Here is a 24214-nt window from a genome sequence, read left to right on the forward strand (position 1 = left end):
AGCTCCCCACTCGCAAGCCGAAGGTCATTGAAGCCAAAGGTCATCGAGCTGCTGATCTAGTTCCTTAACCCTGTCTCTGATGAGCTGCAGCTTGATGCAGCTGGTGCAGATGTGGCCATCAGGGAGGCTGGAAGTCTCCCGGTCATCCCACATCTCACACCCAGAACAGAAAACTGTCCTCGCATTCATTATTCATTATCCACTATTCTAATGCATCGAGCCCCATGAAACACTCCTTTTTATTGAAACCTTTCTCTCCGACCTGTGCTGAGCTCTCTTTCCCTATGAATTGCTCGTTCTATCGCTAATGCGCTGAGCTCCACCAAATGCACTTTTTAAAAACTTTTCTCCCTGACCTGTGCGAAGCTCACTTTCTCTCTTCAAATCGATTGGTCTTCCGCTAATGTATTTTTGTTTTCTATGTACTTTTGATTTGTTTATTTGTGTGTGTGTTAAGCACCTGGTCCTGTATTGCCAAAGGAACCTTCTGTTTCTGAGAAACATAGAAAACTGACAGCAGAATACAGGCCCTTTGGCCCACAAAGCTGTGCCAAACATGTCCTTACCTTAGAAATTACCTAGGGTTACCCATAGCCCTCTATTTTTTTCTCAGCTCAATGTACAATGGGAAGAGACTGCAACTCTGAGCCAGGCGTTCGATTCTTCCTCAACAACATCTAGTCTGCTCAGATCATGGAGATGTTTTCCATGGAAAGTATAGCGATAATTTCTTCATTTTTCTGGGTCATTTAACTTTAGTGCTGTGTATGCCTCATTGGATTTGCACGTCTTATCGGAGTGCTGAATCTTGTTTTGGTTTATGAAAATATATCCTTATAAGTTTTGTCTGATTATTGTAAAGTCGCCAGGCAGTTTGCATACTAAACAGTGACGTTGTCTACTGCACATCTGCACATAGAATGGAGTGAGTGTGAATATACACAGTCCAGCTCTCTTCAGCTTCCTCAGAAAATGGATACGTTGGTGAGTTTTGACTTGTTGCAAGTGTTCAGCGTTGACAAACCATGACACAAAACTGTTTATAAATGAAAATGGAAAGAAGTCCCTAGGAAATGACAGAAAGTAGACTGGGAATAATGCGTGGTGGAGAGGATATTGGCTGGCTGAATCAGAGCCTGGTATGGAAACACCAATGCTCTTGAAAGGAAAATCCTACAAAAGTAGTGGATACCACCTGGTCCATTATGCTCCCCAATGGGTAGTCAAAACTGCCCAATGAATCATCTACAGCAACCTGCCCACTATCGAGGATGTATCTATAGAAAGGTGCTGAAAACAAAAGTAACGGCATGAAAGATCCCACATTACTACTCATGGACTCCCCGGCATGAGGCTGCATCAAATCCATGCCAGGTCCACCAGACTACAAACAGTTCCTTTCCCCATTAGTAAGACTAATTAACACTTCCATTACTTTATTATTTCCCATCAGTCACCTTATGTTCAGCCTAGCGTCACTTTATAAACATACAATCAGTCTGGGTATTGTAACCTAACATTTATTTATTGTGATACCACACAGGGTCGGACCTTGCAGCATCGCCCCCCAGAGCCCATAATTTAACCCTGTCCTAATCACGGGACAATTTACAACTACTAATTATTCTATCAACAGGCATGTCTTTGGATTGTGGAAGGAAATCCGTGCACTTATGGGGAGAACGTACAAACTCATTGCAGACAGCAGCGGGAATTGAACCTAGTCGCTGGTACTGTACAGCGTTGTGCGAACCACTACGCTATTGTGCCGCCTAAGTATGTATTAATATTTATGGTGTGTGTTTTATTAATGTTATTTGGATGTTTTTTTTGTGTTTTGCGCTGTGTATACAACTCTTACATTTGTGTACGTGAAATCTTGACCAAAGTCATTCCCGGAGACTGCAGCGCATGTAGTGGACATTCGCCGTGTTGCAGCCGTTAGCAGTGAAAGGAAGTTCCGGGATTTAACATGGCCTCGAAAGACCAAGTCGTGAGTATAACCGAGGAAGCAATTTGTCCCATCTGTCTGGATTTCTTCACCGATCCAGTGTCACTGGAGTGCGGACACAACTTCTGCCGCCACTGTATCACACAGTGTTGGAAAAGTGCGCGGCGAAACTCCTGCCCGGAATGTAGAGCGCAGTTTGCAGACCATACACTCAGGTCAAGTTGGGCCTTAGCAAGTCTGTCTGATAAAGTTCGAAGGCTAAGCCTAAGTCTGAACGAGAAGGAAAATAAACGTCACTGCAAGGAACACGAGGAAGAACTGAAGCTATTTTGTGAAACCGACAAGAAACTGATATGTGTGATCTGCGCGACTGCGCGGGAACACAGGGCCCACAACCTCATGCCGGTTAAAGAAGCCACTGAAATCTACAAGGTAATGGTGAACCGAGCTTGCATTGCTGACCATTCCTCTGCGTTTTTGTCGTTTAACTGTTTTGATCTCTGATTCTCAAACCCAATCTCAGGTGCAGGTTAAGTCTTCCTTAGACTCTTTCATGAAATATAAAGCTCTAATCCAGGAAATGGAGGAAGAACAGACACAGAAGATTTCTGGATTTTGGGTGAGTTCAGTTCTCTTCTAATCTTTATGTAAATATGTTCCATGCAATGCATGGTAACAATGGCGTACCGTAATGGATCAGTGGGTAGCGTTAGTTCAAAGTAAATTTGTTATCAAATTACATGGGTGATTATTCAATTTAGGCTACTTGAAATTCTGAAATAAAAGAAATTTCTTGGAACTCTGTTTTGTTTATGTTATAACTTGACATTGAGCAAACTTTAAGTGAACTTTTATATTTTAGGGCATTTTTGCAGAGCTTTCACAGATGAGTATGAAACCATCAAAAGTACTGAATTTAATTTAAAATTTAATTTCAAAGATTTCAAAGCCAATCCTGCAAATTAAAAACCATCACTTTTAATTTGTATTAATTCATTTTTAAGTACATTCAGAATATGTTTTGAGACACCTTTTCTTCAGGGTGTCAATATTTTCATTGGCTTACCAACAAAACATTTGTTTACTAATTAGACTATTGGAATTTTAACTCTCTTTGAGAGAATGTGGATTTTGACACCAAAGCAATTGACTCCGGCAAATAGGTTCAGGCCAGTATTACTAAACAAAACGTTATTTTCCATCAAGATATGCACTGTGATGGTAATAACAAAATACAGTGGTCATAAAATCATAGAGAAGTACAACACAAAAACAGGCCCTTTGGCTCATCTAGTCCATGCTAAAACCATTTAAATTGCCTACTCCCATCGACCTGCACAGGGACAATAAACCCTTTACATCCTACTTCTACATCCCTACGTGTACCTGTCCAAACTTCTCTTAAACATTGACATTGAGCTCGCATGCATCACTTGTGCTGGCAGCTCATTCCACTCTCATGACGCTCCGAGTGAAGAAGTTGCCCCTCATGTTCCCCTTAAACTTTTCACCTTTCATCCTTAACCCATGTCTACTAGTTGAAGTCCCACCCAATCTGTGGAAGAGGCCTACTTGCATTTACCTTATCTGTACCCTCATAATTGTGTATACTTCTATCAGATCTCCTCTTGGTCTTTCTAAAGAATACAGTCCTAATGTATTCAGTCTTTGCACAGGTCCTCTGGACTCTGCAACATCCTTGTAAATTTTCTCTGCACCCATTCAAACTTGTTTACATCTTTCTTGTAGGTAAGTGACCAAAACTGCACACAATACACCAAATTAAGCCTCACCAACTTCTTATACAACTTCAATGTAATATTCCATCTTTGGCACTCAATGCATTGATTTATGAAGGCCAATGTGCCAAACGCTTTAATGACCCTATCTATCTGTGAAACCACTTCCAGCGAATTATGTACCTGTATACCCAGATCCCTTTGTTCTACCACACTCCTCAGGGCTCTACTCTTCACTGTGGAAGACCTACCCTGATTGATCCTACTGAAGTGCAAAACATCACACTTGCATTAAATTCCATCTGCCATTTTTGGTCTATTTTTCCAGCTGATGCAGATCCCTCTGCAAGTCATGATAACTTTCCTCACTGTCCGCAGTCTTGGTGGCATCTGAAAATTTGTTGATCCAGTTAACCACATTATCATCCAGATCACTGTTGTAGATGACAGACAACAAGGGACACATCACCGATCCCTGTGGCACATCACCAGTCACAGGCCTGCAGTCAAAGAGGCAACCATCTGCAACCACATCCCCACAAAGACAATGTCTAATCCAATTTACTACCTCATACTGAATGTCGAGTGACTGAACCTCCATTGACCAGCCTCCCATGTGGGACTTTGGCAAATGCTTTACTAAAGTCCTTGCTGAGGACTCGAGCAGTTGTAAAGGTGAGAAGGGGGAAAAAAAAACTTAACCTAGAGCTTTTCTGTTTTTTCTGTTCTGTGACCGAGGCCCTGAAGAACTTAAGCCACAAGATCATCACCAGGAGTCCGCCCACTCAGACGATGGCCACTGCAACTTTTGACATTGACAAACAATGGTTTTAGTTTAACGTTAACTCTGACAAAACATCAGTCCAACTAGAAGCAACACCTATAACTAAAAATACAATTTACAGTCTGTACTATTTATCAAAATTCCATGAGAGAGCACAGTTAAGGTAGGCGGCTAGTGAACCTTGTTAAGAACATCTAAGTGAAACATGAACATAGGCAGCCCTATGTTCAAAAACTGAGTATTGTCTAGTCTTGTTTTAAAAAAAATAATGCAAACAAAACATCTGCCTAACCTTTCACAACTCTGGAATAAGCAGCAATTCAAATTTTTAACAGATTATAGAGACCTTTTATTTTTCAACTGTCCATATGAGAGAACACTTTCTTTAACACTGATAAAATATTTACTCAACCCTCCACTCACTTATTTTTTTTATTCAATAGGAGTTATGAAACATTCAGAATCTCAATAACTCTGAAAAAAGCAACAATTAATATTTAAGCACCTACTTGTAGTCTCCATTTGTGTATTGGTGAAGCCTCTGGAAGATGAAGGTCATTCCATTCTTGTTGCTGTCCTCCTGGAGATTCTGGTGGGGTGTTCTCTGACATAAAGCTTTGTACTGCCTGTCTCTTCTGATCATCAGCCCTTTGCTTAACTCTCCACTGTCACCTCTTCAGTGTCATTTGCGCTTTGGTACGTACTTGTGAGATGATCTTAAGTTTTCCTGTCTCCCATTTTTTTGCGTCTCTCTCTTTCAAGGTTCTGCTGACATTTCACTGGGTCTTCTTGAATTGCGTCTATATTTATTTGATCAACCTTGATGACATTGGAGCCATCTTGACAACTTCACCGTCAGTTGTGTGATGGTAATGACATTTCTCACTTTTTGAAGAAAATGTTTCCTAAGTCTAGCACTTGCTAACTCAACTGGATAGCTAGCTTGTAAATACAATTTAAATATACAGAAATAAAGTGGTTATTTATTTTAAAATTAAAACACTCATAGTAACTCAGTTGGTATTGACAAACATACCCTCAGATTGGGAGGAATAAATCTTTACTCACATTTCTGGACATCAAAATGTCAGTCTTCTGCCATGATAGTCACTTCTCATTTCCATGGCAACCACATAAGCAGTTGTTTGGGGAAAAAAAAGCTGATTGGTCTCTAAAATGTGTTGCGTATCAGTAATGACAGAAGTGTTGGGGACAGCGGTTCATTGTCATAAAAAATATACAATTTGTATACAAACACATACATTTTATGTGTTTTAAAATTTCTTGAGAGAAAATGTGAACTAAAAGTTTCATGAATTTATTACTTTATTTTGAAGACAAAGTGTACAGAGTCTGGGTAAGGGACAAGCCCAAAATAGTGATATTCTGGCACATTCAAGTTTTTAAATCACTTAAAAATTAAGAAAATATTATTTATGGAGCGTACTGAGAAAAGTTTAGAGTTGCTATTACCTAATTTTAAAAATTACTGGTTTTTGTAAAAAAAAAACACTTTTTTTCTTAAAAGTCTACCTCGGGGACAGAAAAGTTTCCCTAATTAAAAAGAATCACCCAAATGTATTCTATTATATAGTACCTCCAGATTCATTTTTTTTTTTGCAGACATTCACAGTAGATACAAAGAAATAAAATAGAATTATTTAAAAAAATACACAAACTAAGTTGGATAAACAGCCAATGTGCATAAAAAGGCTCACTGTAAAATTACAAATACTAAAAATAAAATAAATTATAAATATTGAGAACTTGAGTTGTAGGGGTGTTGAAAGTGAGCCCCTAGGTTGTGGAATAGTTGAATGTTGCGAGTGAAGTTATCTACCACGCTGATCTAGGAACCTGATGGTTGAAGTGTGAAAACTGTTCCTGAATGTGATGCTATGGGACCTAAGGCTCCTGCACTTTCTTCCTGAAGGCACCAGCAAGCAGGGAGCTTGGCCTAAACGGTGGGAGTCCTTGATGATGGATGCTGCTTTCTTGTGGTAGCGCTGCATGGTGGGGAGTGTGCCATTGTGTTCAGTGGTGGGAAAGGCTTTGCCTGTGATGGATTGGGCTGTATTCTCTACTTTGTAGGCTTCCTCCTCGGTCCCATTTCGTGAGTTTGATTCTTTGTTGCTAGCTGTGTGCACATTTTCCCTGTCACCACCTTGGTTTAATTTCTCATTCCACACATGCATGGCTGGTTGGCTATTCTGTGGTAGGTGAACCAGTGGTAGTTAGTGATCAAATGAAGTACAGTGTAATGAGCTGCAGGGAACCAGGACAGGTGGGGGCGGGGCACGTGTGGGTTGAGGTTGGCGGAATTGCTCCAAATGAAAGCATACGTGTTGATAGGCTGAATGCGTACCTTCTATAAGGCAAATACAATTTATTAAACACTCCCCTAAAAACAAATCTGAAAAAGTTGTTATTCCCTTGGTTTTCCAAATTAAAAAGGCCTTATCCAAAATTAATGTTTAAAAATATAATTCAAATAGATATTACTAGATATAACTAAATAGATATATAATTCAAATAGATATTACTAAATAGATATAACTCAAAAAATCTATGAAACTGAAACCAATTTCATAAAGTATGCTTAATAATAGGATTAAAGTTGTTAACGTACCCCGTATCTGGGTTAACAGACCACCAGAAATGGAATGATACGTTGGAGTCTGGTGGTACTGTAACTAAAGGTGTTTTTTAGTAAACTAAGCAATACAATATCAAAAATGCCAAATATACATATAAAACAGGTTAGCAATAATAAAAACAGGTGTAGGAATAATAATTAATAATAAGAAACGAGCTCTATCAATGTCTGGGGTAAATGAATTGTCAGAGGAATATAAAGTTCAGTTCGTTCGTGCTGAGTTAGTTGGTTGTTGTGTTGCAATGTTGGAGAGAGCGAGCAAGAGATTGAGCAGCTGCAGCAGGCAAACCTTCTGTTGTTTTCTTATTCCGTTCTACCGTTGTGGTCATTCCATTCTCAGCCAGACCATTCTTCTGTGGTGGACTCGTCACTCTGGCATGAGTGGACACACACACGTCCCCACCGGCCCTGCCGTCACAGGGTCTCCTGATTCGGTCCTCTAAGCCCCCACCTTTCTGTGGGTGCACAACATTCTTTCGGTGTCCACTGGTGTCTCCCCAGACCCTTCTTTTATCCCCACTGATGGGGTATCAGCCATCCATCAACCCCACATGTCTATCAAACTAGGCCACTCCTGCTGTCTCCTCAGGAATGTTAATGAGCAAAGAAAGGTAAATAATAAGTGAAGAGCCATAATACATAAATCAACTGTCTCTCTCACTCTTATCTGTAGCAGATGTCTCTACCTTTGTTCTTCATCTCTCTCTCTCTCTCTCTCTCTCTCTCTCTCTCTCATTAGCAGCATAGTTCCCGGGGGGGGGGGGGGGTTAACTCTGGACCCCATTTTCCATCAGGTCTGTTCAGCACTCATAACACCCTCATCCTTCCAGGAATTTTCACCAGGGTGAAAGTTAACTAGCAAAGCACATTACAGAGTCTAATGTAATACAGAAGTGGTCATTGATTACAAGAGTAACACAGACATACTTTCAAATTAACACCTGGATAAACAATCAGCAATTACATTGTTACTCCCCTTTACATGTTGCATTTTAATATCGAATTCTTGTAACAGACTCCAACTTAATAACCGCCTATTTTTATTCTTCATGCTAGCCAAATATACCAAGGGATTATGATCAGTGTAAACTATCAAGGGTCTCTGTGCCAAACAAATGTAGTCCTCAAAATGCTGTAATGCCAGGATAAGTGCCAGTAATTCTTTTTCTACAGTGGAGTAATTTTTAGCTTAGTTGTATATTACAAAATGTGAACCAATACATGTGATCATAATGTAGTACATTACAGAAGTTTGTGCAAAGACTAATCTCTATTTTACTTTTAAATTTAACAATCAGTCAATCTGCTATGATATCATCTTTATTATTCACATGCTTTGCCTAAAAAGTCAAATTCCGGCAAATTCCTGTTATTCAAAGTGGCATTTGGTCAACCCTTGCCTCTTTTCCACTTAACTCTCACGTGGTTAGCTGGTTTACCAGCCCAGATTAGGCCTTCACAGGAGCTAGTTTATCACCAATGTTTTCCAAACTAAGCCCATTTGCTGAACTTCCACACCACTCATTAATTTTATCTTCAGGATCTTTAATTCTATTAGTTTCCAGTTTAAAATCTGCAGGTGATCTCTCTTGGTCAAAACAACACTTCAAATTCTGCCTCTCTAAATCACATACTTGAACAACATCAAGTTGTTTATCCTTAAATTTCAAAACAAACTGTAATTGATTTGCAGGCACCTTGTTAACAAACCATTGTTTAGTTAATGGTCCCTTCACTTTGATCAACAGTTCTGAAACCAAACCATACTTTAAATTTACTTTATTCAAAAGTTTAGGAACATTACTTTTCCCTTCTCCTTCAATAATATTTGCATCACCAGTTTTCATCTCCTCGTTCACAAAAATACAACTGCAGATGCTGTAGGTCAAAGGATACATACACAATGCTGGAAGAACTCAGCAGGTCAGGCAGCATCCGTGAGAAAAGAGTAGCCAACGTAGGGTCTCGGCCCGAAACGTTGGCTACTCTTTTCTCACGGATGCTGTTTGACCTGCTGAGTTCTCCCAGCGTTGTGTATTCTTCATCTCCTCGTTAACTTTTAACACAAGTGACTGAGAATTCTCACTTTCCACTGGTGCCAAGGTTAACCCTTTCTTCACTGAACCAAGTCCATCTGACCCAAAAGGACTGCATTCCTTTTTAACCAAGTCAGACACCTCAGACTTTTCCTGAGTCTTCACACAAGGTTCAGTACCCTGTGCATCCACAGGTACTTCCAACAACCGGAACACAGGCCAACGGGACATCTGCCTCTCCTAGTCTTTCAATACCAGTCCCCCTTTCAAATTCCAAGTTCCCCTGATCCTCCCAGTTACTCTCTGGGCAACTCCCCTCCGGAGTAAACTCAACTTTGCGGGTTAAAACAACCTTGTCTGCTAACCCAGCAGACTCCCTCAAGGTAGCAGCATCCTTTTCATCTGGGACTGCCCTTACATCATCGGGAACACACTTAAATTCTTCAACTACAACCAGCTCTTTCAAGCTACATAAATCACCAGTGTTCAACCTTGGACCTTCTAGCTGCCACATCTGTTTCTCATCTTGGCTCTGTGCCTCCATGACCTCCTTCCTCATTCCAAAATGTTCACCTATGGGTACCTTATGGGTAAGGTTCAAAATTCCGTTCCTTGACAACACTAAATCTGCTTTGTCTCCCTTACTTTTCTTAGACCCACTATCCTTTTTCTCCTCATCCAGTAACCCCTTCTGAAATAAGGTCGGTAAAAACGTCTCTGCTAGATCAACGCTGGACTCATTTAAACTGGTTCCTGTCTCAGCTGCCTTTTTAGACATGCTGTGAGTTACTGCGCAGGCGGGATAAATCTTGGAATCTATGGGCAGGTCCTCAGTACTTACAGGCTTGCTTGTCAGCTTCACTGTTGAGTACACATCCCCACCTGCAAAATCATTACTGAGTAGGACGTCCACGCCGTCTCTCGGTAGTTCCGACCGCACCCCTATTTCGACTCGTCCAGATACCAGGTCACATTTCAGAAATATTCTGTGCAAAGGTACGGCCTCAGTCCCTTTTCCGATACCTTTTATCACATTTACCTCCCCAGTCTCCGTCTCAGCACCAAATTCTAACACCTTCCTTAGAATCAATGACTGACCAGCCCCAATATCTTTCCAGATCCGCACTGGGACTGGGGTTTCTCCTTCCTTCACAGATACCATTCCTTCCAAAATAAACCTCTCACGCCCCTCTTGGGCTCTATCTAACCTCGCCTTCCTCATCGGCCTGTTGATGGGCTCAATGCAACCAGTCGGAGTTGTCATCTTTCCTTTTCCTGTCTCCTTCTTCAGAGCAAAGCACTTAGATGCTATGTGGCCAGCTTTCCCACAATTATAACACGTAAATCTGGGAAACTTCTTGCCAGCCTGCTTTTCCTCCTCGCCTCTTCCACTAGTTCCCAGCTTATTCTCTGACTTAGCCTGTGGGCTTTCTCTACCCCTCTGGTAGCTCTTATTTGGGGGAAACTTTATCTTGTGGTTTAAGGCGTATTCATTTGCTAGCTTGGCAGATTCTGATATTAAACTTATTCTCCTTCTCGTTCAGGTATGTCCGGATACCATCCGAAACACAACCTTTAAATTCTTTGATCAGAATCAACTCTTGGGCGGTAGAAATCCTCCTCCACCCCTTCTGCAGCGCACCAGTGGTCAAAGTACACACACTTGTATGAAAACTCTGTGAACGTCTGATTCCACTGTTTCCTTAAGTCCCTGAACTTTTGTCTATACGCTTTGGGTACCAGCTCATAGGCCCGAAGGATAGCCTGTTTTGCTTCCTCATAATCCTCTGCAACCTCCTCAGACAATGCTCCTCAGAATATGCTCGTTGGACCTTCCCTTTAAGTACACTTTGTGACAACACCACCCACTTACCTCGAGGCCACTTCTGGTTCGCGGCCACCTTTTCAAAATGCAAGAAGTACCGATCAATGTCCGTCTCCTCGAATGGAGGTACCAACCTAATCTCCTGACTAACATTGAACTTTTCCCCACGGTCTGCCCTGCTATTCACACGTTGCCATTTCTCCCTCTCGAACTGTTGCTGTTTTTCTGCCTCCTCCCACTCCAGCTTCCTTATCCGGAGCTCATGCTCCCTTTTCTTCTCCTCCTCAGCCAACCTTAATGATTACAACCGTAGCTGAAGCTCATTCTCGGCTGGTTTACTCTCAGGGAACAGCTCCAACACCTCTAATGAGAACACCTCCTGGGATACATAATACGCAGCTATTGCTCTCTGTATCTCCAACTTTCTCATCGCCGGTTTCACCACCGAGAGATTTAACTGTCTCGCAATACTCAACAATTCCACCTTTCTGGCATCCTCCAATGCCCCCGAAGTTGGGTCTTTAAAAAATTTGTCAATATCCATCTCTGCTGGTTTCCCGTCTGGTTATCCACACAACTGGATCAGATAAGGGACTTCTATCCCAATTCACCGGCCCGCCAATTTGATAATCAAATCCTGGAGATGAGGCCCCAATTTGTTACGTACCCCATAACTGGGTTAACAGACCAGCAGAAATGGAATGATACATTGGAGTCTGGTGGTACTGTAACTATAGGTGTTTATTAGTAAACTAAGCAATACAATATCAAAAATGCCAGATATACATATAAAACAGGTTAGCAATAATAAAAACAAGTGCAGGAATAATAATAAGAAGAAACAAGCTCTATTGCTGTCTGGGGTAGATGAATTGTCATAGAAGAATATAAAGTTCAGTTCGTTCGTGCTGAGGTAGTTGGTTGTTGTGTTGCAATGTTGGGGAGAGAGAGAGAGAGCAAGAGATTGAGCAGCTGCAGCAGGCAAACCTTCTGTTGTATTCTGATTCTGTTGTACCGTTGTGGTCATTCGGTTATGACCCTCTGTTCTCAGCTAGACCATTCTTCTGTGGTGGACTCGTCACTCTGGCATGAGTGGACACACACACACAAGTCCCCACCAGCCCTGCAGTCACACTGTGAGCTTTATTGACTGATCTCCTGATTCGGTCCTCTAAGCCCCCACCTTCCTGTGGGTGCACAACATTCTTTCGGTGTCCACTGGTGTGTCTGAGGGGTGTCTCCCCAGACCCGTCTTCCATCCCCACTGACGGGGTATCAGCCATCCATCAACTCCACATGTCTATGTACATCAAACTAGGCCACTCCTGCTGTCTCCTCAGGAATGTTAATGAGCAAAGAAACGTCCTTGTAGTGAAAGGTAAATAATCAGTGAAGAGCCATAATACATAAATCAACTGTCTCTCATCTGTAGCAGATGTCTCTACCTCTGTTCTTCATCTCTCTCTCTCTCTCTCATTAGCAGCATAGTTCCCAAAGGGGGGGGGGGTTAACTCTGGACCCCATTTTCCATCAGGTCTGTTCAGCACTCATAACAAAGTCTTGTCTACTAATCTTACAAAACAAAAAGGGAACAGGAGCACTTAGTAAAGCCAAAGTGAACCCCTTCACCAAGTTTTCCTCCAAATCCAACCATGAAGGACATTCATGTATGTCTGAGTGATGAATCCAAAAAGTAATATATCGAATGTTAATTGCCGAATAATACAATCTAAAATTTGTCAAAGCCATGCCACCATCCTTTTTTAACTTCTGCGATACAGGCAGTCCCCGGGTTACGTATGAGTTCCGTTCCTGAGTCCGTCTTTAGGTTGGATTTGTATGTAACTCAGAACAAGTACATCTGGTGTTATTTAGTGTAAGTTAGTCAAACGTTCGTCTTGGTATATAGTACAAATTTTACCTTTCTATGCATATAAAACTTAAGAAACATATGTATTCCAATAATTAAACCACTGCGTTGCTTAGTAATAATTGTAGTTTTCATCGGGGTAGGGCCTTTTTCATGCTTCATTATTTTCACTTTATCCATTATCCTTTAAAATTTTTCCAATCGTTGACCGACTGTAGACTAATGCTTTTCCAATGACCAATGGCGTTTCACCTCTTTCCAAACGCTTTATTTTCAATTGCGATTGCTTCCCGTCAATGGAACAGAAATACTGTGGGCAGCGGATCCCGACCTCCGCTGGCTCCCGAGGTCTGCCGCACTGAATTCCCTGGGTCCTGAGGACCACCGCACTGAGACAGGTTAAATGGGACAAGTGCCGGGTGTGGGTATTTGATCCTCCACAATATTCCGCGAGGGAATTTAAACTGGAGGTGGCAGTGTTTTTTTTTACAAGGTCAAGTTGCGAGCTTGACATCAACCCGGCACGAATGGTCCGGGAGTCACTGGGTCGACATCAACCCGGCACAGAAGCGGTCTGTCACTAAATCGAACTCGGGAACCTCTGCTCTCGAGCCTGGCGCTGATCTCATTGCGCCAGCAGACAACTGGAATGGGGGGGGGGGGAGGGCGGAGTCAGGGTGAATCTTACTAAGAAAAATTTAAGCCAAATACAAAGTTAAACACTCAACACAGTGTCAACGGCAACAACTTGAAATGGCAGACGGCGTCATGATCCGACTTAAAATGGCAGACGGTGTCGTGATCTGAATTAAAATGGTGGACGGTGTTCTCATTCCTCGGCTCATAAGTATGAGTTGTCCATAAGTCGGATGTTCGTAACTTGGGGACTACCAAGTAAATGTAAATGTAAATGTTTACTCAATCTAGGATTTTTATTATTCCAAATATAAGATTATAGAATCTATTCTATCAAAAAACATTTTAGGGACAAAATTAGGAACTGCCTTAAATGTATGTAAGAATTTTGGTAGAACTATAATTTTAATAGTATTGATTCAACCTATTAGTGAGAACGTCACAGGTGACCATTTAAAAAGCATTTGTTGGGTGTAATCAATTAATGGGAGAAAATTGTATTTATACAGGTCCTTAAAATTTTTGGTAATTTTAATACCAAGATAAGTAACGTAACTTTTAGCAATACTAAAAGGTACTTTTAGTCTTTTTCTCAGTGGACAAATATGATTTATCTAATGTACACATTTTTAGATATTTACAAATTAGGAATTTTTTACGTGGGCTGCTGCCAAATTATCCTTCTGCCTATCCACCTAATATGACAGACGCTCTCTTTCAGTTTGAACCACTTCAAAAGGGGCTGATAGCTATAATTTATAAACGACTATTGAATTTATGAATGATATCTAATGATAAAATACAATATGCTAGGGAATTGGAATTTCAGGAGTCAGTTTCAGATAATCAATGGAGCAAAATTTTTTATTTGGTTAATAACTCATCTATTTGTGCCCCACCATTCTTTGGTACATTTCAAGGTAGTGCATCAGGCCCATATGTCAAAGGATAAACTAGCATGTAATTTTTCCAATATCAATCCTGTTTGTGACAGATGTAATATTGAGGTGCCCATTTTAACTCGTATGTTTTGGTTCTGTATAAAACTAGACATTTTTTGGAGAGATGTTTTTAGATTAGATTATGAGGACACTCAGGCCTTGTTTATTGTCATTTAGTAATGCATGCATAAAGAAATGATACAATGTTCCTCCAGTATGATATCACAGAAACACAAGACAGACTAAGACTAACCGACAAAAACCACATAATTATAACATATAGTTACAACAGTGCAAAGCAATATCGTAATTTGATGAGCAGACCATGGGCACGGTTTAAAAAAAAAAGGTCTCAAAGTCCTTGATAGCCCATCATCTCACGTAGAAGGAAGAAAAACTCTTCCTGCCATGAACCTCCAGCTCCACAAAACTTCCTGATGCAGCTTCTGGAAGCACCCGACCGCAGCCAACTCTGAGTCCGTCCGAAAAACTTCTAGCCTCCGACCAGCCCTCTGACACCGAGCACCATCTCTGCCGAGCGCTTCGACCCCGGCCCCGGCCGCCAAGCAACGGGCAAAGCCGAGGATTCAGGGACTTTCTCTCCGGAGATTTTTTCGATCACACTGTAGTAGCGTCAGCGAAACAGACATGTCAGAAGTTTCACTAGATGTTCTTCTGTGCTTCTCACGTCTGTCTCCATCAAATCAGGATTGTGCATGGCATCCTACTTAACAGATAACAGATATTCATACTGAAGTGGCCGCTGCACACTGCCGTTGCGCCGCCATCTTGCCTTTTTAAAATGTTATCTGAAGTCCTGGGTTTGGACCTAATTTATTTACGGCAATATTTGGGATTACCCCATTGGAATTGGGAAATATTCCTGTTACCGCTCAACATATGATAGCCTTTTCAACTTCATTGGCTAGGAGAGCCATTTTACTGAAGTGGAATGATTCTAATCCACCTACTCTCTTTTATTGGCTTTCCTCCATTATGTCCTGTTTAAGTTTATGTCTTATTTTAGAGAAAATAAGAAGTTGGTCATTTGATACATCCTTTAAATTTGAGCAAATCTGGCGATCTTTTATTCAATATTTTAATTTGATTTAATTTATTACTTCAATTTCTTTTTTGACGTGTTAGATTTGATCAGTCTTTTTTCCTTTTTTTTTGGTCATATCTTCAGAATGGACTGCCCAGTCCCTTTTTTTTCCCTCCTTTTGTTTAGTGTAGTGGTTTTTTTTTTCTCTTTTTCAATCAATAATTTAAAGTTTTTTTTCTTCTTTATGAACTGATAAGAGGAGAATTAGTTGTTTTTTTAAGTATATTATATACTAGCTTGACCTATGTATGAGTTTGATAATGTTTTTCACATTCTGTTTGTATTGTTATTGATATATATTTGAGATAATTCTACTGTCTGTATTTATGCTCATTTTAAATCAATAAAAAGATTGATAAAGAAAGAAAGAAATACAATTCATGACATTAATCCATAGCTTTATTTGGCAGGACCTATCACACAGCATTCAGTCCCACATCAGGTCCCAGTTTGCTAAACTGCACCAGATTCTCACTGAGAAGGAGCAGCGCTTACTCCGAGTTCTCATGGAAGAAGAGGAGAGGATTCTAGATCCAATGGAGAAAAGCCTTCGAGAGATTCAAGAGAATTTAAATTCTATTGAGGAGGAAATCTCAAGGTTACAGAAACAGATGGATCAAAATGACTGTGTGGTATTTCTGAAGGTGAGGGACTGTGTTTCAGTCTAGAGCAGTGAACATGTAAGTCTTGGAACAGTGGGTGGAAGTTTTTGAATTAAGTACAACTTGCCAATAATTCAGAATTGATTTAAACCAGGGTGCAGAGGAGTTTTACCAGTGTGCTGCCTCGATTAGAGGGCATATTTTATGAAGATCAGTTGAGTGAGCCAGTGCTCTTTGGGGCAAAGGAGGACGAGATGCTACCTGATAAAGGTGTACATGATGATAACAGGCGTAGATAGAGTGGGCAGCCAGAGACCTCTTCCCAGGGCGGAAATGGCTAATACAGGGAATTGGTGGAATGTACAGGGGTATCACACTAAGGTTTTGTTTACACCGAGAGTGGTGAGTGCATGGAACGCTGTGCTAGGGGTGGATGCAGATACATTAGGGACTCTCTTCAATAGTCACATGGATGACAGAACAGTGGAGTACTATGTAAGCAGAATACTTTATCATCGTCAAACAATTGATACTAGAGCATACAATCATCACAGCGATATTTGATTCTGCGCTTTGCACTCCCTGGAGTACAAATCAATAGTAAAATGATAATTTAAATTATAAATCATAAATAGGAAATAGAAAATGGAAAGTAAGGTAGTGCAATAAAAAACCCCGAGAGACAGGCCCGGATATTTGGAAGGTACGGCCCAGATCCGGGTCAGGATCCATTCAGCAGTCTTATCACAGTTGGAAAGAAGCTGTTCCCAAATCTGACCGTACAAGTCTTCAGACTCCTGAATCTTCTCCTGGAGGGAACAGGGACAAAAAGTGTGTTGGCTGGGTGGGTCATGTCCTTGATTATCCTGGCAGCACTGCTCCGACAGCGTGCGGTGTAAAGTGCGTCCAAGGACAGAAGATTGGCTTGTGTGATGTGCTGGGCTGTGTTCATGATCTTCTGCAGCTTCTTCCTGTCTTGGACAAGACAATTTTCATACCAGATTAGATTACCAGAATAGACAAGAATGATCTTACAGTAGGTGAAGAGTTCGGCACAGCGTGGGCAGAAGGGCCTGTAATGTTCTAAATTCACAGATTGATGTGTCACAAAATGTTGGGTGGAAGTTTTGAATTCAGTACAGATTCCAGCAAAAATTCAGAACTGATTTAAACTAGACAGGTTTTGTTTATTTTGGTGGGCTAAGTTTCCAAAGTTCCTGAAATACCTGGACATGCTCAGGAACAAGTTGGTGTGACCTTAATTGGACTTTCTGATCATTTCTGTTTCCCGAGTTTAATTGTCTCATGAACGATTCCATTCTGTCCAGCTACTCTTTCCCTGTTAGTGCTATCACACAGACGTACTCTCTTTCAACATGGTCCTTTACCCATCAACAATGTCCTGAATTCCACATTCCCCTGTGATATACTTTATCTATAATTCTCTCAAATTATCTGTCGTAGAAAATTTCATGTTCTTTTCACTGAATTCCTGTGGAAGTTACTGTATCAAAGATTACCTTTTAGGTAACAACACACACAAAATGCTGGTAGAACACAGCAGGCTAGGCAGCATCTATAGGGAGAAGCGCTGTTGCCTTTTAGGTTTTGACTTTTCCTCTTCCCACAAATAGATACTTTCTCTATCCTACCCAATTAAATCCATCTGATATATTGTCCAGCTGAAATATACTGAACCTGGTCAGTATCTCCTGTGAGGGTCACACTCTCAGATATGGCACAATTTTCACAGAATTTCTTCGTACTTCCTCTTGTGGTTTTAGGTCCTGTCTGCAGTAAGCTCAAATTCAAGTTTATTGCCATATGCGCAAGTACTTGAATGCATACTCTCAGATATGGCACAACTTTCACACTATTTCTTTGTACTTTCTCTTGTGGTTCTATGTCCTTATTGTAAGAACATCAAAGTCAAGTTTACTGTCAAAAGTACAAGAATGCACAGGTGCAATGAAAAACCCACTTACTGCAGTGTCACAGTATCACGCCGTATAGCACTGAAACCTATGGAATATTGAAAGGCTGAGATAGAGTGGATGTAGAGAGGATGTTTCCTATAGTGAGGGAGTTGAGGACCACAGGGCACAGCCTCACAATACATGGACAGAGGTGAGGAGGAATTTCTTTTCAGGGGTGGTGAATCCGTGGAATTCATTAGTGCAAATGGCTGTGGAGGCCAAATCAGTCAGTTTAAAGTAGAGGTTGATTGGTTCTTGATTAGTAAGGGTGTCAAAAAGTTATGTGGAGAAGCCGGGAGAAGGGGGTTGAGAGGAATAGTCAATCAGCTAGGATTGAATGGTGATCAGCTTCGATGGGCTGAATGGCCTTCATCCGTTCCTATGTCTTATGGTCTTATCAAAATGGCCATAGTGTTGCAGTAATCAGGGTTGGGTCAAGAATCGAATGGCTAAACGAAAGTAACTGTATTTAAACCTGGTGTTGAGTAACTCCAGGGTACTGAACTGTTGGTATTTCCTCTTTCTGGTTGTGTGCCAGCCAGACTGAGCACTGGGAGGTGAGAACTTTAAGCAACTTGTAATAATCTGGCACAATTCCGTCTGTCGGGATGTGATTGGTCAGTCTCAGTCATTTCAGATCTGGCTTTTAATTATTTCAGGAGGAAGCTCGCCGGAAGAGAAGGTGGGACATGCTCTTCAGTAAGATTCTGCATGGATTTGAAAAATAATTCACAACTTTCTGATGCCTAGCTTATCACCATCTGTTAAACAATTGCAGGGTTAATAAGGATACATCGGTGTTTGCAGTGGTAGAAGGTGCCCTTCGTGCTAAGAAATTCAATCACCCCTTGTCCACAGTGTGGAGAGGAATTGTTGATGCTGTTACACAAGGTAAAACCTACACAAATCTCTTTGTCCTTGACAAATTTAATTAACAATTCATTGCAACGAATCACATTAGTAATGGGCTGAAGGGGAGTGGAAGTTTAATTCTGGCACCAACCCCACCTCACTTTCCCATTGTCAGCTGGAGATGTCAGACCCCTGAACACACCAGCACAGGGTCACAGTACAACCAATACACTGTACTGCTTGATGACTCTGCACCTCAGTCCCTTCTGTCCTTCCCAAATACCCCAATGGCTGGCACCATAGAGTAGCACTTAATGCATTGCTTGTTCAGTACTAGTAATCACTGATCAGGGTTCAATTCCCACTGGGATTTGTCCGTTCCCTCTGTGACTGTGTGTGTTTCCTCTGGGTGCTCTGGTTTCCTCTCCTCATCCCAAAGCTGTGCAGTTGGGTTTAGTAAGTTGTGGGCATGCTATGTTGGTGCTGGAGGTAAGGCAGCACTTGTGGGCTCCATTCTTGGACAGTGTTGGTCGTTGATGCACCAAGAGGCATTTCAATGTATGTATCAGTACGTAGAAGCCCCAGTGAGAGAGCATGCAATACTGGATCTGCGAATAGGGAATGAGACAGGGCAGGTGACAGGACTTTGTATAGGGGATCACTTTGCATCCAGTGACCATGATACCATTAATTTCAAAATGCATGGTGTGGTCCATAGATCGATGGGGTAAAAGCGAGCAGGGTTTTTCCCACTGAGGTTGGGTGGGACTACAATCAGAGGACACAGGTTAAGGATGAAAGGTGAAAAGTTTAAGGGGAACATGAGTGGAAACTTATTCACTCAAGTGTCATGAAAGAGTTGAATGAGCTGCCAATGCAGGTGGTGCATGAGAGCTCAATCTCAATGTTTAAGAAACATTTGGATAGGTACATGGATAGCAGGGGTATTGAGGGCTGTGGTCCTGGTGCAGGCCAATGGGAGTAGGCAGTTTAAATTGTTTCAGCATGGACTAGATGGGATGAAGGGTCTCTGTGCTGCATTTCTCTATTACCCTTAAGTTTCCATGTGCATGTGACAAATATAGCAAATCTTTAAACTTTAAAATATTGAAAGTGATAGCGGAAGTTTTCTGAATGCAAGAGAGTTCGAGTAGACTAGGTCCATGTTCCCCAGAGTTTAGAAGAGTTGATGTAAGGAGAATGCTTTCTCTTCAAGGTGTTGGGAGATTGTGGAATGAGCTGCCAGTGCAAGTGGTGCTCAATTTCAATGTTTAAAAGCAGTTTGAGTAGGTCCATGGATGGGAGGAGTATGGAGGGCTATGGTCCCTGTGCAGGTTGATGGGACTAGGCAGGTTAAATGGTTTGAAATGGACTAGATGGGCTTTTTCTGTGCTGTACTTTTCACAACCTCAGGATATGTGTTAGACCATTTAGAGCAGAGATGAGGAGACATTTCTTCACCCAGAAACTTGAGGAGGCACAGTCATTGATTTAATTTGAAATGGGGCAATAGGTTTTTGGATGTGAAGGGAATTGGGGGAATGTGGGTGTAGTGCAGCAAAATGGTGCTGAGTAGGGGGTCAGCTATCATCTGAATGAACAGGAGGGCTGACACAAAGGCCCAAAATACCTATTCCAGCTCATACTTATTACAATTTTAGGTTCTAAAGTGACACATTGTTCAAGTTAATTGTTATCTTCATTGATCATGTGCAGTTGTTTGACCATTACTCAAGAAGCTCTGATAGTGTCAAAAGAGTAACACACGCACAAAGGAGTTCAGTAGTTCAGGCAGCATCTGTGGAGAGGAATCAAGTACTGACATCTTGGGTTGAGATCATGATGGATCCTGTACTGATGAAGGGTCTTGGCCTGAAACGTCAACTCTTATTCCTCTCCATAGATGCTGCCTGACTTGCTGAGTGTGTTACTCTGCAATTCCAGTATCTGCATAATCGCTTGTGTTTATGGTCTGGAAAGAGGTTGGTTGTGTTAAATTGGGTTGACAATTTGGCTCCTACTCAGTCAAAATTAATTTCCTATAACTCGTCAGGCATTAAGTTTGCTTTTCCCACTTGTGAATCTCCTCTCCCTCAGCGATCATGCAATTCTATGTCTCCACCCATTCCATCTCACACTCAATCATTCAACCCCAGCATGGTCAAAGCACCCCTCTCTCTCAGAAACGTGAAGAAGAGTATAATCATGGCTAATCTGCCCCAGTTTTCTATCCCTTTCCAGTGCCAGTTCCACACCACTGTCAGATTATTGAATTTGCAAAATGATATGAATCTCCAATTGAAATAAACCAATAACTTCTCTCCTCCACCAATCTCACCACATTCATTATGAAAGTATGTATACTATACACAACCTTCGATTTGTCTCCTTGCAGGCAACCATAAAACATAGAAACCCAATAGAACCCATTTTTAAAAAAAAGATTGTCAAATACCCAATCGTGCAAATGATAAAAGTATTCAGAATGGAAGTGAGTGCACGGCCGCAAAGCCGGTCATCACTGCAGCTGATACCTGAGCCTATTACTTGCGGGCTATGACCTCATTTCAGCGCAGAGAGGAGTAAACCATCCCGTCTCTCCCCTTTGGCCCAGACACTCTGACCTTTTCAATATGGCCTGGCACTTAAATTGGCCAGCCCTCGGGTAGTTCCTCAGTCTTGGACCCGGCCCCTGTGCCTTTTCCATTGACTTACTTTCAGCATTTTATTGCTGAGCACAGCTCTCTATTCACATCCACGTTCCTCCACTCTCTCTGATCATGTTTGCCATCCATACCCCTACCCTTCCCTCTGCTCTTCTGTCCAGAGAAAGCTCCTGGGAGAAGATTGTTATCTATTTGTTGCATGAATGAATTCTAACAAAGATCCAGCAGCCTCTCTCTTGGACCCAGGGCTGCACTACGCGAGTCTCCTCTTCCGCACTTCCCGATCTCCGGGGGTTCTAATTTTCTATTTTCCCCATATAGTCTCTGTCGCCCTGGGTGTGGAAACAGCAGCTCTGCAGCTTGACGTGTCTGAGGATCAGGAAAGTGCAAGTTGTGCCGGGACCCTGAGGAGTCTTCCAGACACCGGGAAGGGGATCACAAATGGGCCTTGTGAGCTGGGTCGGGAGGGATTCACATCGGGCAGATATTACTGGGAGGTGGAGGTGGCGGGTATTCAGGGCTGGTGTCTGGGAGTCACTGCAGAGTCCCTGGAGAGGAGCACAGATGTCAAGCTGATACCAGAGAATGGATTCTGGACCATCTGGCAGCGGGATGATGAAGTTTATGTTCTCAGGTCCCCTCCATCCCGTCTCCCTGCCGGTCCCATCCCCGTGAGGGTGGGAGTTTATCTCAGTTATGAGTCTGGGACAGTTTCATTTTACAACATGGAGAACAAGTCACATCTCTACACCTTCACTGGGGATAAATTCACAGGGAGGCTCTATCCTTTCTTCTGGACTTGGGATGGAAACCAGTGGCTGAGAATGTAGACCAGAAAATAAACTGCAGTAGCATTGGGACCATCTGAATGTTCCTCACCCACCTTTTCTATCTGCTGTCCATCACCTAAACACTCCTCCCCACCACCCTCCATGCTCCACTGTCCTTTCCTATCAGATTCCATCATCTTCAGTCCTTTCTAACTGCTGCCCAGCTTCTGACATCCTTTCTGCACTGCACCCCTCGTTTATCTGTCTGTCATTCCCTTACCTGGCTCCACCTATCACCAGCCAGCTCTTACTTCACCTTTCTTTTCTGGTGGCCTCCCCTCTTCTTTCCAGTCCAGATAAGGGGTCCTGGCTTGAAACGCTGACCGTCCATTTCCCTCCACAAATGTGTGGAGTTCCTACTGCTTTTGTTTGTGTGTTGCTGGGATTGTAAGTCATGGTGCAGGTTATTGACTCCAAACGCTGACCATTCCTTGACTGACTGACTAGCTTCAGCCAGTGCCCAGCACCTGCAGCCTCTTGAGCCTTAAAACCAAATAACGGAGAGATGATGAGAAGATCAAATGAGGTTATGGAGGGGGAAGGGGTGGGAAAAGTGAACTGAGCGGGAAGCACTTTTATAAGCCAAAATAAATGTTTTTCACTATAAAAATATTTACAATCAGCCATGCAGTGCCTTTCATTCTTGCATTCATAGTCAATACTTTAAGTTGTGTTCTATTATATTTATAGAACATTATAGCACAGTACAGGCCCTTTGGCCCAAGATGTTGTGCTGACCTATTAACCTGCCTGTCAGTCTAGCCCTTCCTGCAAATAAAATTTATTACCAAAGTGCATATATATCACCAAATACGACTCTGAGATTCATTTTCTTGTGGGCATACTCAATAAATCCATAATAGGATAATACCCATAATAGAGCCAATCAACACTTGTGCTGAACCAGTGTGCAAAAGCCAACAAACCATGCAAATACAAAAAGAACAAAATAATAATAATAATAAATATTGAGGACATGAGATGAAAATCCATTGAAAGTTAGTACATCAGTTGTAGGACCATTTCAATGATGGGGCAAGTGAAGTTATCCTCATTGGTTCAAGAGTCTGATTGTTGAGGGGTAGTAACTGGTGGTTTGAGTTCTGGGGCTGCTGTACCTGCTTCCTGATAGCAGCAGCAAGAAGAAAGCTTGTCCTGGTTGGTTGGGGTCTCCAATGATGGATCCTGCTTTCCTATGACAACACATCATGTAGATGTGCCCAATGATAGGGGTAGGGGGCTTTACCTGTGATGAACTGGGCCATGTCCACTGCTTTTTGTAGAATGCTGCATTCAAGGGCATTTTTTTCTATATGTGGCTGTGATACAGCCAGTCAGTATACTCTCCACCACACGTCTATAGAAGTTTTAGATGACATGCTGGATCTTCACAGACTACTAAGGAAGTAGAGGTGCTGCTGTGTTTTCCTCATAATTGCACTCACATGCTGGTCCTCTGCAATCATAACACTGAGGAATTTAAAGTTACTGACGCCCTCCACCTCTGATCCTCTGATATGGACTGGCTCATTGAACTCTGGCTTCCTCTTCCTGAAGTCAATAATAATCTCCTTTGTCTTGCTGATACTGATTAAAAGGTTGTTAAGGCACCACTCAGCAAAACTTCCAATATCCTACTAGATGCTAATTTATCACTATGGCAGTGATAACATCAGCAAATTTGAATATGGCATTGGAGCTCTGATTAGTCCCACAGGCATTAGTCAGGAGCCTAAGTACCTAGC

The 24214-nt window shown here is 41.9% G+C and overlaps 1 protein-coding gene across 1 annotated transcript; it reads left to right on the forward strand.

Annotated features, from left to right (window-relative positions):
- The first annotated feature begins 1933 nt into the window (after positions 1–1933).
- On the forward strand, positions 1934–23729 carry LOC132394645 (zinc-binding protein A33-like). Its single transcript, XM_059971001.1, has 6 exons — positions 1934–2383; positions 2475–2570; positions 15954–16187; positions 18781–18803; positions 18900–19012; positions 21961–23729. The coding sequence occupies exons 1-6, from the start codon at positions 1973–1975 to the stop codon at positions 22467–22469; spliced, it is 1386 nt and encodes a 461-aa protein (XP_059826984.1). The 5' UTR covers positions 1934–1972; the 3' UTR covers positions 22470–23729.
- Positions 23730–24214: the final 485 nt, after the last annotated feature.

The sequence above is a fragment of the Hypanus sabinus genome, chromosome 5, assembly GCF_030144855.1.
Source record: "Hypanus sabinus isolate sHypSab1 chromosome 5, sHypSab1.hap1, whole genome shotgun sequence".
NCBI lineage: Eukaryota > Metazoa > Chordata > Chondrichthyes > Myliobatiformes > Dasyatidae > Hypanus > Hypanus sabinus.